The 16,303-nt window shown below is 43.0% G+C and overlaps 1 protein-coding gene across 1 annotated transcript in view; it reads right to left on the bottom strand.

Moving 5' to 3' along the window:
- LOC103366014 (disks large-associated protein 1-like) overlaps nucleotides 1-16,303 on the bottom strand; it is a 77,864-nt gene that overhangs the window by 34,077 nt on the left and 27,484 nt on the right. Inside the window, exon 5 of the mRNA XM_008293612.1 lies at nucleotides 8,275-8,557. Within this exon, the coding sequence (XP_008291834.1) occupies nucleotides 8,275-8,557 (283 nt within the window). The remainder of the gene's footprint in view (nucleotides 1-8,274; nucleotides 8,558-16,303) is intronic.

The following is a 16,303-nucleotide window of genomic DNA, read 5'->3' as shown; positions in this document are numbered from 1 at the left end:
CTAGTGAGGATTAAGCAGTGTATAGATAATGGATGGATGGCTGGATGGTATAATTCTTTATGAAAAACTAATTTATTGAAAAGTATTATCATATTTTCTAGACAGTATAGTTAAAACTGGGCTACTACCAACATAAACCTTGGTTGCCTTGAATTGATGGCTAAAAGAGGTGGTGTTTCCTAGGAAGTATGCAAGATAGCTGAGTTTTTACCTACCTGAACTGGTCATAACTACATGGCACTTAGTTGAGTTGATAGGTAACTGGAAGAGTGGTCTTAGGATTTAAGCTGTAGTTTCTCTGTATTTACGTAATTGTTAACTCCTTATTACCAGTGGTAACTGTCCAACAATATATAACAATTTACCATATATTTCAGTAAATGCCTAGTAATTAGGTGACTGTAAAAGAAAGGGCTACCAGTATGGTCAATATTACAGATTTATTTTGATGTTATTTTTTGACATCAAAACAGCATTTTAATTGTAATTTCTAAACTAAAATGTTCTCTAAACCTACAGCTTAAAAGCTTCTTCTGAAGCCAGACTTTTAGGTTGTAAGTAGGAATCTCTCAGTATTAATCTTAAGATGAACACCAATCAAGGCAATTTTGAATAGTAATGGCACAGACCAAAGCCCAATTCTTTGTTTGTGTCTGGTGACACACACACTTTGCAAATTTTTACAGTTCTTAATAAAGGCAATATTTTCATTTGATATTCAATTGCTTAAAAATGCAAATTAAGCAAACTGGATACTTGTCTTTTGCTGATATTACTATTTTATTCCACTGACACATGATATGGACTGCACAAATATATAGAAATTTTATTTTTGTTTGTTCTAGCTTGATTGTGTGCTGGCTGCAGGTTATTCAGGCATCACAGAAGACTTTGCCATGGTGTCCCTTTACGAGCTAAACAATGTTCTCTGCTAGCTAATACGGAACAGCCTGTCTCCTCTGGTTGCTACAGTAATAAACAGTAAAAACACCTAGTGGTGCCACTAGGTATTACAACTAATCGACAATACTTGTTTGTGTACTATCTAGAAAAATGGAATTGAGTATTGGCTGATACTTGATATTACATGACTCAGATTGAATTGGGAGCAATAAAACTTGACTGCATACCGTCTGCATACCTTCTATCAGTCTTCCTTCTATCTAAGGCTTATCTTTACTTCTTCCTTCTATTATTAGGCTTCAGTTGTCACGCTGCTTTTTCCTTTCAAGAATATCATTCGCGAACTACAGCAGCAGAGTAGGCAAAAAATTTGTTTGGGTCAAAATTTCTCAACTAGATATATTCTGAGAATTTATTTTGACCAGAGCTTTCTCCTACCAGCTAATTTCTCAAAGCCACTTTGACTTGTACCTCCAAGTCTCAGGCCATGGTACTTTACAGTACAAGGGTGGATTGAGCTGGGGGGAGTCCAAGTAGGTTGGGGTAGCTTGTTCACTAGTGGAGGAAAAATGCAGCAGGAGATTAACAGGCAGATCACAACAGACCGATGCAGTATCTACAGTACTGCATATGCTGTCTGTTGTGATACAGTTTAATCAAGAGACAAAACTGTTGATTTACTTGTCAATCTATATTCCTACCCTCACCTACAGCCACAAGCTCTAGGTAGTGACTGAAAGAATAAGATTGCAGTTACAAGTGATGAATATGAGTTTCCTCAGAAGTGTGTCTGGGCTCACCCTTCAAGGGTGAGGGGCTTGGTCATTTGGGAAGGGCTCAGATGCTCCTCTGCATCATCAATATTTTTTTGTGCCCTTGAAAAAATAAGAAGACAGCAAACGATCTACTGCAGCCCTGGAGATGGTTGCCACAGCTGTTCTGAAGTTCAAGTTTAGCCTTTTTGTAAGTTTTACACATCACTAAATAAGAATATTCACGTCACACAAAGTACTTCCTACACAGAGATTAGTCGTTACTAGTCCTAGTAAATGCTACATAGAACTGTTGTGCAGTTAACTGAATTAAAGACATTAGCAATGATGTAGTTCCCGTTAATTATGAAAATATTGGAGTTTTAAATTACATTCATACATTTCCAATCCCTGACAATTTTACTAATGTGTAAATAAGATCACTTATATAAGCATACCTAAACTATGTAACATGTTTTGATGTAGATACATGTTGACACCAGGTGGAAATTGGGTGTCTGTATAATTTTAAGCTCTGACTTATTTGCATTCCCAAAGCTCTTGTGCCAGACTTACTTTAGATACATTTTCTTGCACTTAAAGACTTAAAAATGCACCTCAAAAATTAAAAAATACAAACATTATACTGCACGAATGTTGATTAACAGTATATTTCTTGGTGGCAGGCTGAATGCTGCTTGGTCAAAGGCATTTTCTCTTGGACCAACAAAAAGCTCAAAACAGCCTGTTTTCTTGCGTCAAGGTAAGAGCTAATCTTCGATCAAGTATACTTTACAGTAGATCCATCAGCAAATAAAAATGGCAAATGAAGCAGTTTTAGTCCCTTGGTGATCATGCAGTTACACAATGAGCCTGAGTGATAATTCAGTTCAGTGGACATTGGAGCAACATTTATCAGTACAATCTCCAATCATGTGGAAGTAGCTCTGAACATCTACTGCACTGTGTGACTGCAGAGGAATGAGTGAAAGTGTGCGAGAACAAAAAAAGATATACTGTACATCCACATTTGTGCTTATCCGTACGTGTGTCTGTCAGTGTATCCTCTTGGTTAACTACATAAGAATTCCCAGAGGAGCATCAAATTTAGGTCATTGCCACTTGAATACTTCGGGGAGAAAAAAAAAAGACAATCCTGATACCAAACAGTCAAGTCCCCTTTGGCATCAACTCTGGCATGTTCTCATCTAAATACCACGCATGAAGACAGCTTTTTTTGGCTTTTACAAGATTATCTTTGTGTGATTACTGGTTCATTGTTGATTCATTGCTGAAGTGCACAACAGAGTGCAGTTATGCATGTAACTGTACCCTGAAGCATTTTATGATTCTCTCTCCTGTGTGTAACTACATGATGGTGTATTATACCGAGTTCTTTATGTTGCAGAACTGTAACTGACACAGTTCACACACTGGAGTTAGCTGATGAACTAAACCGTTTGTAACCATTTTAAAATCAGCATGTGTATTTCATTATTCTATGGCATGACACAATTCAGAGATGAGCAGTACATCACAAAGATGTGCAATATTTCAATAACGATTAGATTGTTTTTATAACACACTTTGGTTTTTCCCAAAGGAACCTCAGCAGCAAGCAGATTTATCTTCTTGTGTAATCTACAGAACTGTAGTCCAGATTAAAAAGAAGACAATTACAAAATAAGGTCTGAAATGATCCCTGTAAAACCAGCAGCCTAAATTGTTTCTAGACAAACCCTGGTTGTCTTTTTCAACCACTCTTACACAACTGCATCTATATGTATGATTTGTTTTTTGCTTAAAGACTCCTATTGTCCCTATTGTCCTTTTTTCCAACAGTACTTTAATGGTATATGCCAACCCAGTCTCACGGCAATTTGTGAAATAGTCACAAAACTTAATCTTTTGTTTCGTGTCCTGGGACACGATTTTCCCGACTTTGTCGTGTTTCCCAGCATGAAATTCACACCAATACATTTCAACTGGAACTATGTTTTGTGTTGGGGACACGTTTTTTTCCCCACTAGACATGTGATGGTTTTGTCATTCCTTTCTTCCGACAGTCAGGCATTAACCAGTTTTCCTGTTATGGCCCGTCCACACTAATAACTATAGAGATCACTATACAGATGTGTGCGCCCACACTGACCAACGTTAACATTCTGTACACATCGGTGCTGCTATAAACTCTGTATTCATTCAAATAGAAAAGACAAGATATATATCCAGACAGAGAGAAATTGATCTGCGATCGCTCTGAAAGTGATCCCAACGATATCACTCATGGCTATTATCGTTTCTTTGTGGTAAAATATAAATGCTTTTGCTGTGTTTGGGCTACATGCTCGTCGTTACCTTCATTTCTCTGTAAACGAACACAACTCTGAAAAGAAGGACACATGCAGGAAATTGGTGACCGGAACATGTACTGTGATTGCCACAATGGATAATCTGACTAGTGTAACTGAGAGGCCAGCGGTGGGGAATGTATCTGTAGCTTTGTGAAGCTTTTAGCTAACTTGTCGAGGCTGGCTACATTAGCTAGTAGCCTAGCCTAGCCTAGCCTAGCTGCTGCTTCTTCTTCTATTGATTTGGTAGTTGGTTCAGGTGTATTACCGCCACCTACTGCACACACAAAAACATTACAAACTGTGTCGGGCGGATCTCTTCCGGGTCTACGGTGAGCCTGCACGCCGATGCTAACAGGGTTGCCTTAGCAACGAGCTTTCACCTATATCAATTTCATTTGTAAAGTCAGTCCAAATAAAAGTGTTCCTCATCAATTTAAACCCCTAGATGCACTTAAAGTTTTATATTTCACCCTCCATTTAGGAGAAACAGCTATTTTGAAGAAAGAACTACAACTTCCAGTAGCGTTACAATACAACATCATTGGACACGCCATGAAATATGTGTTTACAGAATGTTAACGTTGGTCAGTGTGGGCTAACATATCTGTGTAGTGATCTCTATAGGTATTAGTGTGGACGGGCCATAACAGTAAAATTGGTTAATGACTGACAGGAAATTGAGGCTTACGAACAGGAGGGGTGACGTGGCAGGTGAAGGTGGCAGAATGGAGGTGGACAGCTGCAGTGACCAGATGGAGGTGAACCAGGAGACCGAAGACGGAAGCCAGCGGCATAACAGCGAGGAAGATGAGGAAAGGACCAAGCACACTGAGGTGGTGGAGTGGGTTCAGTGGATGTTTGTTTGTGGTTTATATGGGTTTCAGAGATAAGAAGATGATTGCAGACCACGCCCTGCCGCAGGTGAAGACAATCAGGTAATCTGCTGAGTCACTGTAACTGTCCACATCACACACACACCTGCCAGGATAGAGGGAGAACAAAAGCAGCCACTAGGTGGAGCCAGAGGGGGATGGTACAACACTGACCGAGATATTTCAGAATTGAGCCTGAGAAGAAATCTCCTCTTGCATCCTTCACTGTCCTTTGATAGAGTCGCCATGACTCCTTCAGCATCAGAGAAGAGACCCTCAGTTTGTCCTTCCATTTCCTCTCAGCTCTGCGACGCTCGAGTGGGTTCATTCAACCAGCTTTAGGTTTCCTGGTTCTTAGTGGAGCTACAGTATCCATCACAGTTTGACAGGTGGAGTAGAACCATGAGCAGATCTCAGCTGTCTTGATCATAATAGGAGCATGTGAAGTGTTGTGATTAAGAGAAAACAAGAACTGACCAACAGTGCAGGGGTTAACTACTTGGCAGCGTGTTCAAATAACACAGGGCTATGATCTGGGAAAACTGCATCACAGATCTCCAGGTTTAAAACAGAAAGACCATATGTTAAAACCAGATCAAGTGTGTGTCCGCGTTCCTGTGTGGGACCTGACACAGACTGCATAAGATTAAAAGAGTCAATAAGATCTAAAAAGTATTTCACTATTGTCAGGACAACAGACGTGAATATTAAAATCCCCCACAATAAAACCAAGGTCATATTTCGGCATCATTTTTGGCCAGAAAGACGAACAAGTCGTTTACAAAATCTTTGCTGTATTTCGGAGGTCAATAGACCCGAGCACCCAGCACCGGGTGGGTGCAACCAAGCTGACATTGACACAATTCAAAGCTGCTCAGTACTGCCACAGAGAGCCACTTACGGTCAAAATTACTTTGAAAAATAGTTGCGATACCTCCTCCTCGACCTGAGCTCAGAGGGGAGTTAAATAGCAGCAATCCAAGGGTAGAAGGTCGGTAAAAGCACTGGACTCACCGGGACCGACCCAAGTCTCGATCACAGGGAAAAAATACAAGTCCTTAGAAGTGAAATAGTCCTTGAGGATAAAAGTGTTGTTGACCAAGGACCTGGCATTTTTGTGCCCAAACCTAACGGGGTGGTTCCCCGTGGCGTTGAAGGTCCTGGAAGCCCGAGATAGCCACTGCGGGCTGCCATGGTTGATGCCGCGCTTGTGGAGTTAAAATGAATACAAACATCACAAAGACACGCAGCGTTGGCGGTGACAGACAGCAGGCCACACACAGTGGTGCCATCTTTCCCCCACAAAGACAGGTAAGCGTGAGAAAATGAGAGACAGCCAGTCTCTAACCGAGTAAGGAGAGGGAGGCAGTCTGTGTGCACAAGAGAAATGCTATGTGACCCTATCTCTGTTTCAGAAAGAACACTACATCACTGTTCATTCTTCACATTGGCAGAAAAAAAATGAAATTCACGGTTACAAAACTTGTCAGGATTATAAATCTTCTGGCCGAGCTTTGCAAACACCTTCCTCTTTTGCTAAGTGTTGCCTAGCAACACAAACAGCAGAAATTCAGAGGCACTGAAACAATATTTTTGATGTCTAATATAAGAAAATTTTGGGAGAAAAAAGCAACATGTGTAAATTAGTGACTGTTTTTGGAATGGATTGAATGGCAGCAAACCACTACTTGTTGTGTTCAGTGATCCTTTGTCTCCAATCCTTTTGTCTCTCCTCCTTACCATCAACCCAATTGGACAAGCAGATGGCCACCCTCCCCGAACCAGAGATTTCTTACTCTTAAAAGAATGTTTAATTCCACTGTCTCCAAAGAGCTTGCTCAAAGGAAATTTTTAGATTTGTTAGGTTTCTCTCTATAATGTTATATTGTAAGGTCCTGACTTTACCAAATTAAATGCCTTAAATCGACCTGTGTCGTTAAGTGATCTGCTATGCAGGTTGAACTAAACTGAATTGATTTAATTGATCCGAAGCACTTACATCATCCATTGCAATCAGTGCAAAGATTGCAGCCTACATCTTAATTGCTAATATCCCTTACATTGTCTCACCAAAAGCCAACAGAAAAGCTTCAGTGGTACTTGAAAAAGATATTTCACACCAAATGAGTGTTGGTGTACACTGACTAACACATCCCTTCTTTACATTCCAGCTGTGTTGAAATCTGAGGACAGTGTAGGCCGTAACATTTCCATACTCATCAAACCAAGTGACCTGTGGATGGAGGAACTGGAGATTGCTCTTTGACTCTCTTGAAAGAAAAAAAAAACTCCAAATGATAGAAGACAATGGGACCTGCTTTCTTGAATACAAAAATGTTTAACTGATGCACGAGTCAAAAAGGTTTTATAGCATCCAGGTTTGCTTTTTTTATTGCATGGCTCAGCAAAAACACATATCAGTGTTTCCATCTCTGGCCACTTCCACACATTCCAACTTGACCCACAGAGTCATATTATGCATGTAACATTGAAGTCTACACTGTTATGCTGTGTTCACACCAGACGCGAGTAAAATCATTCAGGCGAATGATTAACATGTAAAGCCAATGTGAAGACGCGATTAGACGCGAGTAAACGTCCCGTGGTGCGACTCGCGCGAGTAGCACGGCGTGATTGACGCGAATTGAGCGAGTTTGACGTGTGTTTGACGCGATTTTAGACACGCGTCTGAAGAGCAAGTTGAAAAATCTGAACTTTTGTGATCTGTGCATGTTGGATAGCAAGGCTGTCAGACTGTCAAGACGGAGGTCGAGATACAAGGAGGGCTTGATGCTTGAAGGGTAATTTGTTGTTAAAATTTATTGTTTGTAGTTGTTATAATAACTAGTGGAAATGTGTTGCATTGCTGTTGATTTTTCTGATAAAGCTTAAGGTTCATGACAACTGATTTCATCTTCATCTTTTCCTTGCACACTCTTTTTCAGTGTTCTAATAGCAAGTAAGAATAATTAAAAAGGTGTACTCACCCATTTTTGTTACTTTAAGAGGGATGTGACCTTTATTCTTGGAGAAAATAATACACTTTTAGATCTCAGAGAATAGAAGCACTCCACTCTCCCCGTACTAAGGAAGCACACATATGACATGTGTTTGTAGAAGAATAATTACTGTCAAGAAAGTGTGGAACTCATGGTGTTCACACATGATGTTGAGCAGTTGAGATAAGCTTCAACCACAGTACTTCCACAGTACTACCACTCAGCTGGGCAGCTCTGGTACAGAATGGCGCCTGTGGTATAATACAATGCAAACTTTACTGCTCGGGAAGGTGTGAAGTTTTTTGTTTTTTTTTCCTTTGTGGCCTCTGGGATGAAAAGGTAAAGCTAAATAACACACACAGAAAGTGATTCAGACTGAACATCCATTTCTTACCTGTACTGCTCTGAATGGTCCTGACAGTGGTGGCGGAGGTGCGTGGAGGGGAGGATGGTAGTAGGAGCAGCGGTCTTCCTCCTTCTCCTTCCTCCTCCCCTGCACAGCCCTGGTCGATTGCCCTGACATAGCTGTGGCTTCGCATCCGGAAGCATCCAGGCATGGACAGGGTGTCCATGGTGTCCATACTATCCATGGCAGCCTCCATGGCCTGGGCCTGCATCTCACTGTAGACCTGCTCACACACTTGCTCAATCTGCCCATTCACCTCTACCTCACTCAGCTGGAGAAGAAGAGGACAGCAGAGGAGTAACAGGCAGGTTAAGAAGAGAGGACACACACAGGGAAGAATAAAGAGGGTGGACAATATGGAAATCCCCACATTATTGCTATGCAAATCATCAAAGTTTTTAAAAGGACACAGCTTTAGAGGCAGTTCACTAAGATATTACTTAAAGAATTTATGCTGGGAACTGCTTGATTCGTTGGTGGGACTACTACGAGCATGTATGGCAACACTTTGCTATAAGCCTGAAATACAACATTTTGCATCTCTTGAGGACCTTCAATGCAGGCAGGGCTGCAAAAGCAAACTCAAGACCTATCTTTTTAGTCAGGCTGTTGATTGCTTGGATAAATGTTATTTATTTACTGTTTACTACACTTATGACTATTCCCATATTTACATATTTTAGTCTTTTTATTGTGCTGTTTATTACTTTGTTATAATTTCTTTTTCTGTTATTTTTTTTTAAACTTCATTTCTGTATCTTTTAATAATATGTGTCTTATTTCTATTTAGTTTATCTTTTTTTCTTTCATTTTTATCTCATCTGGTGTTTCCTCATTACCCCTGTTATATAGGATAGCATTTCCTCAGTTCTTCAATTGATTGATTGATTGTTGGCCCCAATTGCAGCACCTAGTCTGTGTGGATAGATCTCAATCAGACTTGCACACCTGGACACTGCAGTTTTTTTCCATCCTTCTTTTCAAAACTGCTCCAGCTCTGTCAGGTTGGCTGAAATTGTGTGTGAACAGTGCTTTTCAAGTCCATCCATCCATCCATCCATCCATCCATCCATCCATCCATTTTCTTCCACTTATCCGGGGTCGGGTTGCGACGGCAGCAGGTGGATCAGGTCATTCCAGACATCCCTCCCCCGGAAACACTTTCCAGAGCTCTTCCTCAGGGATTCCGAGTCATTTCTAGGCCAATATAATCCCTCCAGCAAGTTCTCGGTGTGCCCTGGGGTCTCCTCCCAGGTGCATGTGTTAGGAAAACTTCCAGAGGAAGCCTCCCTGGAGACATCCGAATCAGATGTCCGAAAGAAATTGGGGTCGGGTGCTATGTCCACTGGGTGGTAGGCAGGAGCGGACATCCTGGCGTACTGCCCCCTGGTGGCGTAGATTAGTTCTGGGGACGTGGAATGTCACCTCACTGGTGGGGAAGGAGCCTGAGCTGGTGTGGGAGGTGGAGTGTTACCAGCTAGATACAGCCGGGCTCACCTCCACACACAGCAAGGGCTACGGAACCAAACTCCTGGAGAGGGGTTAGACTCTGTTTTTTTTTTGGAGTTGCCCAGGGTGAGAGGTGCCGGGCAGGTGTGGGGATACTCACAAGCCCCCGGCTGAGCGCCACCTTGCTGGAGTTCTCCCCAGAGAACAAGAGGGTTGCCTCTCTGTGACTACATGTTGCAGAGAGGAAAACTGTCATTTGTGCTTCAATGCCCACGGGGGCAATGACGGTGAAACCTGAAGGGGCGTGATTGGGAGGAACAGTTTGCCCGATCTGAACCCGAGCAGTGTTTTGTTATTGGACTTCTTTGTTAGCCACAGATTGGCCATAGTGACCACCATCTTCGAATATAAGGTTGCTCATAAGTGCACTTGATACCAGAGCAACTTAGGTCAAAGTTTGATGATCGACTTTGTTGTCATATCGTCAGAGCTGCGGGCGTATGTTTTGGACACTCGGGTGAAGAGAGGAGCAGAACCGTCAACTGATCACCACCTGGTGGTGAGTTGGATCCAATGGCGGGAAGGCTGCCGGACAGACCTGGTAAACCCAAACCCATAGTGAGGGTGAACTGGGAATGTCTGGCAGAGGCCCCTGTCTGTGGGGTTTTCAATTCCCACCGCCGGAAGAGTTTCTCCTGCATCCTGGGGGAAGTCGGGAACATGGACTCAGTGTGGACCATGTTCAAAGCCTCCATTGCAGAAGCGGCCATTAAAGAGCTGTGGCCAGAAGGTCACTAGTGCCTGTCATGGCGGCAATCCCAAAACCCGCTGGTGGACACCAGTGGTGAGGGAAGCTGTGAGGCTGAAGAAGAAGACTTTTCAGGCCTGGTTGGCTCAGCAGTCTCCTGAAGCAGTAGACAGTTACCGGTTGGCCAAAACAGTTGCAGCTGCGGCAGTTGTGGAAGCTAAATCTCAGGCATGGCAGGAGTTCGGGGAGGCTATAGAGAAGGACTTTTGGTTGGCCTCGAAGTTCTGGCAAACCGTTCAACGCCTCAGAAAGGGGAGGCAGGGATTTGCCCAGGTTGTGTACAGTCGGGGAGGAGAATTTCTGTCCCAGACTGGGGACCTTGTCAGGCAGTGGAAGGAGCACTTCGAGGAACTCCTGAACCCAGTAAGCACGTCCTCTACTGAGGGGCAGGAGCCTGAAGACTCAGGGGGTTCTACATCCATATCCGTGACAGAGGTCACCTAGGTAGTTAAGACGCTCCTCGGTGGCAAGGCGCCAGGTGTGGGCAAGATTTGTCCCGAGATGCTATCTGTCATGGCTGACACGTCTCTTCAGTGTCACGTGGGCATCGGGTACAGTGCCTGTGGAGTGGCAGACCGGGGTGGTGGTTCCCATTTTCAAAAAGGGGGACCAGAGAGTGTGTTCCAACTACTGGAGTATCACACTTCTGAGCCGCCCCAGAAAAAGTTTACTCTAGGGTGCTGAAAAGAAGGCTCTGACCGATTGTCGAACCTCGGATTCAGGAGGAGTAATGCAGATTCCATCCTAGTTGTGGAACAGTTAACCAGCTCTTTACCCTTGTGGAACTGCTGAAGGGGCATGGAAGTTCGACCAGCCAGTCCACATGTGCTTTGCGGATCTGGAAAAGGCCTACGACCGTGTTCCCCGAGGGGCTCTGTGGGGGGTACTGAGGGAGTATGGGGAACCAGGCTCGCTGTTACGAGCCATTCGGTCCCTGTACAACCAAAGTGCCAGCTGTGTCTGCTCGGCAAAAAATCAGACACGTTTCCAGTGGGTGTTGTACTCTACCAAGGTTGCCCCTTGTCTCTTCATGGACAGGATCTCAAGGCGCAGCCAGGGTAAGGAGGGTGTCAGGTTTGGGGACCTCAGGATTGAGTCTCTGCTTTTTGCAGACAATATGGTACTGCTGGATTCATCAGACTGCGACCTTCAGAACGCACTGGAGTGATTTGCAGCCGAGTGTGAAGCAGCGGGGATGTGGATCAGTACCTCCAAGTCTGAGGCCATGGTTCTCTGCCAGAAACCGGTGGATTGCTCCCTCCGGGTGGGGGAGGAGTTGCTTCCCCAAGTGAGGGAGTTGAAGTATCTCGGGATCTTGTTCTTCTTCAGTGATGGGAAAATAGAATGCGAGGTGGACAGGTGTCTCAGTGCGGCATCGGCAGTGATGTGGGCGCTGTACCAGACCGTCGTGGTGAAGAAGCACAAGCTCTGGGTCGTGACCGAAAGACCGAGATCGCCGATACAAGCGGCTGAAATGAGCTTTCTCCGAAGGGTGGCTGGGCTCAGCCTTAGAGATAGGGTGAGAAGCCCAGACATCCAGAGGGAGCTGGAGTAGAGATGCTGCTCCTTCGCATCGAAAGAAGTCAGTTGAGGTGGTCTGCACATCTGATTGTGATTTTTAACTCCAGCCACAAATTCTTGATTGGATTCCAGTCTGGGTTCTGACTCGGTCACTCCAAAACATTCATCTTGTTATCTTTCAACCATTTCTATGTAGCTTTGGCTGTATGCTGCTGGTCATTGTCATGCTTTCAAACAAATCCTTTTCAAAGTCTCAGTTTTCTTGCATACTGCATCAGACTGTCCTCCACGATTTCTCTATATTCTACGCCAGGGGTCGCAACCTTAAACACTCAAAGAGCCATTTGGACCCATTTCCCATGGAAAAGAAAACACCAAGAGCAACAAAACCCCTTTGAAATCTAAAATTAAGATAACACTGCATATATCGTTTTTACCTTTGTGCTATGTAAAAAAAAAAAAACAACAACAAAAACAAAAACAAAAAAACTAGTGTGTTGCATTTATGAAATCCATGAACTGCTACAGAGAAAACTAAATTTTATTTCTGCAACAAAAACATTTTATCCCCCCCCCCAAAAAAGATACTGGGTTGAAGGTTAACTTTAAATAAAATACTAAATATCTATTTGAATTACCCTTGTATTCATGAAATAAAAAGCCGATCTTAAATTATCCACCTGCAGCAAAGTAAAAATCCCGTCTGGTTGTCCTGCTGACTGCAGCTGGGACTGCCAACAAGACTCCTGACTGCCTATGAGCGCTTTGGGATGGGAAGAGCTTAGGGCAGCACTGCTGCTCACTGAGGACAGTAGCTGCAGAACGATCTGTGTTTTCACATCAGAGTCTCCAAAACACCAGAAAAGTCTTTTATAACACCAGAAAGAGATTTGTTGCTAGTCGCTTTAGCCAAAAAAAAAAATAAAAAATCGCCAAGAGGATTTGGAAAGTTGCCAGATTTAGTGAGAACGTCATCAAAGTGGCAACACTGCACATGCCGGCGAGTGTCGCACATCGGCGGTTATGACGCATATTTTGAGCAAGTTCACAAAAATCTTCAAGTTTAGAATTGCATTTTAAAAACTAGCAAGCTAAAATAAAATACATTTAAATTCAAATACTCACTATTTATTTTCCAAAGCCACAAGGAGCCATAGCAGAGGTACGAAAGAGCCACATGTGGCTCCGGAGCTGCGGGTTGCCGACCCCTGCTCTACACTATCGCTTCATTCAATTTGCCCTTCTTTACCTTTGCAAGCCTTCCAGGGCCTGCTGCCAAACAGGATTTCCACATCATGACGGGATGATATGCAGTGTTTGGTGTCTGCCTAACATAGCATCTAGTCTGAAGGTCAAAAAAAAAATCAGACTAAAGAATCTTCTTTCAGTTGACTTCAGAGTCTTCCATATGCCTTCAGGTGGATTCCAGTCAAGATTAAATATGAGCTTTTTCTTTTTTTTTAACAGTGGCTATCTCTCTCACAAAATTTGGACTGGTTAGGAACCCAGACAACACTTGTTGTATGCACAGTCTCTGCCATCTCAGTTTCTGTAACTCCTTCAGAGAAGTAATAGATGTCTTAGTGGGCTCCTTCACTCATCTCTTTCTCGCACAGTCACTCAGTTTTTGTAGATGACCTGTTCTATGCAAATTTGTACATGCCATATTCCTTCTTCTATCTCTTAAAGACTGATTTAACTGTACTCCAAGGGATATTCACTGACTTAGAAATTTTCTTGTATTCATCCCACCTTTTGCTTTCAATAACCATTTCACAGAGTTGCCTACAAGGACCTTTTCTCTTTATTGTGTAGTTTATTGTGTAGATACATTCATGCACTCAGATGAACTTTATTTTACTAGTTGAGTGACTAGCACCAATTGGCTGCACATGTGTTGAAATATGTGTGTCACATTGAATGCTTATGTAATTATTTATTTTATGTTTCATATTTTTTACTATTGGCATTACTTTGTAGAAATCTGTTTTCATCTTAACAGAAAGAGTCTTTTTTTTGTAAGTTTTTGTCCTCTCAGGGGGGTGAATAAATTTATAGACACTGTAAATCCTGATTGGCAGAGTTGGGGAGGTTATTTTAAAAATGTATTCCAACACTATTGATGCCTGTTCATAATGGCAAGGTGATGTATCACTTTTGTTTCCTGTCTGTAGCTGACTGTATGCTTGTGTTTGCAGCTGTTCACGGCTCTTTCTTATTGTTCAAAATTGCCTATTAGCACCAAAACCATCTGTGCAACAGTTAAATTAGTTTTACTACACAGGCTTGCTCCTAAAGTGCTTGTGTGCAACAATTCTTTATGGATCTTAAATACAACTTGGTGTTTTCGACCTGCTAGCTTAGCAGCTAACAAGCTAGATATGGCTTCTCCCTCTCTGTCTCACTCAGTGTGTCATATGTTTAGCTACTCACTGGCCTCCTTTAAAAATACTGGTACCAGTAAATGCAGTTTGTTCGTAGCTTTGGAGGCAAGGCTCAGCAAATTGTAAGCATCGCTCCATACTGTGTTAAACAATCCTGTAGCTGTAGTATCTAGTTAGACCCCAGTAGCGGGTATGAAGCGACCTCGAATAGCTCCTGTAAGCCGACCACTGGCAGTTCCCGAACATCCAGGAAGCCAGGCTGGCTGGGTGACTGTCTGTAGAACAGCCCCAAACAAAAACCTGTGGTTGATCAGCGATGCCTCGTTCACGTTTCAAATCACCTTTCCCCCCTCAGCAACAAAACTGCCTATAAACACACTCTGGTAATTGGCAGCTTCAGAATCAGAAACGTGAAGTTAGACACCAGTGATCATAGTTAAAGGCATTCCTGAGGCCAGAGTGGGCGGCGCTGGATCTTATTTAAAAACTGCTTGTGAAGGATAATCATTAATATAGTAGGACTGTCATTGACATCCAGTTAAGGTAATTGAAGGCACTAAAATGAATGTAAAATTGGTGTGTAAATTTGCTAAAACAATGTAATATTCTCTGGACCCCTGCCCAATCTGATCAGTAATGACAGACACAGCCACATGTCATCATTCAACCACTGGCTGTTGAGGTGTCCAGAAAACAGTGTGGGCAACATATATAACTGGAAAAATTTGGGGTGAAAGCCTGGTCTTATTGGCAGAGGTGGCATACATGCCACTTTAGATGGTGCAACTCTCATTTCTAGGAATATGAATACATTTATTAGAAAACCAAACTCCTTGCAGTCCAGAGGTAAGACCAGAAAGCAGAGCTGCAGTCTTACACACTTCTTTGCTGCTTCCTTGACTAACTCTCCCAATATCCCATAGAGACTATGTCTGCTCCTGGACCACCTCCGTTATATAGGTCTAACATTAACAATACAACAATAAAGTTGAATACAACTTTATCAGAACCAAAAACCAGGACAATTGAATGTGGATTATTAAATATCAGATCTCTGTCATCTAAAGCTTTTTTAGGTAATGATCTGATAACTGCCACCACTGATGGCACCCACCGAGGGAGATGTCTTAGTGTGATCCTCCCACACTGCTGCTAATTTTTGTGAAAATGATACAGTTATATGTTAGAAAAGCTCACCAGACTGACGTTATGATGCGTCATAGTGGAGACGCACTTCTGGAAATCAGTGAAGTTCCTCACGAACTTGTTGTTAGTCTTTCTGAGTTCAATTTTTTGCTTCACGTGGACACCTACCAGCAAGGTACAACAACAATGGCCTCAGGTGAGGTCTCCAGCTGAGGGACAAAGCAGAAGCCTGGCAAGAGAGATGGGCTACATGCTCGGCTAAAGGCTAGGGCTACGAGACCAGCGCTATCGCTTGCCAATGTCCACTCTCTTGACAACAAGCTGGATGACCTAAGAACCAGAATTAAAACTCGACATGAAACAAGGGACTGCTGTGCTCTCATTTTCACGGAAACCTAGCTCATGGACACCACGCCAGTCTCAGTGATCCAGCTGCAGATGCACTCCGTTCATCGCAGTGACGAACCACAGCTTCGGGGAAGAACAGAGGCGACAGTGTATCTACATAAATAACAGGTGGTGTATGAACACGCGGGCTGTCAGACAAACATTGCTTTACTGATTTAGAACTGCTGGTAGTGAAATGTAGTCCCTTTTATCTCCTCAGAGAATTCGGCACAGTGTTCATCCTGGCTGTTAAGCCACAGGCCAACTCCATGGTGGTGCTGGGGCTGCTGCATGACACGATGAGCAGGCATGAGAAAACACA

The sequence above is a fragment of the Stegastes partitus genome, unplaced genomic scaffold, assembly GCF_000690725.1.
Source record: "Stegastes partitus isolate 25-593 unplaced genomic scaffold, Stegastes_partitus-1.0.2 Scaffold897, whole genome shotgun sequence".
Classification (NCBI taxonomy): domain Eukaryota; kingdom Metazoa; phylum Chordata; class Actinopteri; family Pomacentridae; genus Stegastes; species Stegastes partitus.
The sequence above is the reverse complement of the archived record's forward strand: the minus strand, read 5'-3'. Positions and strand labels throughout refer to the sequence as shown.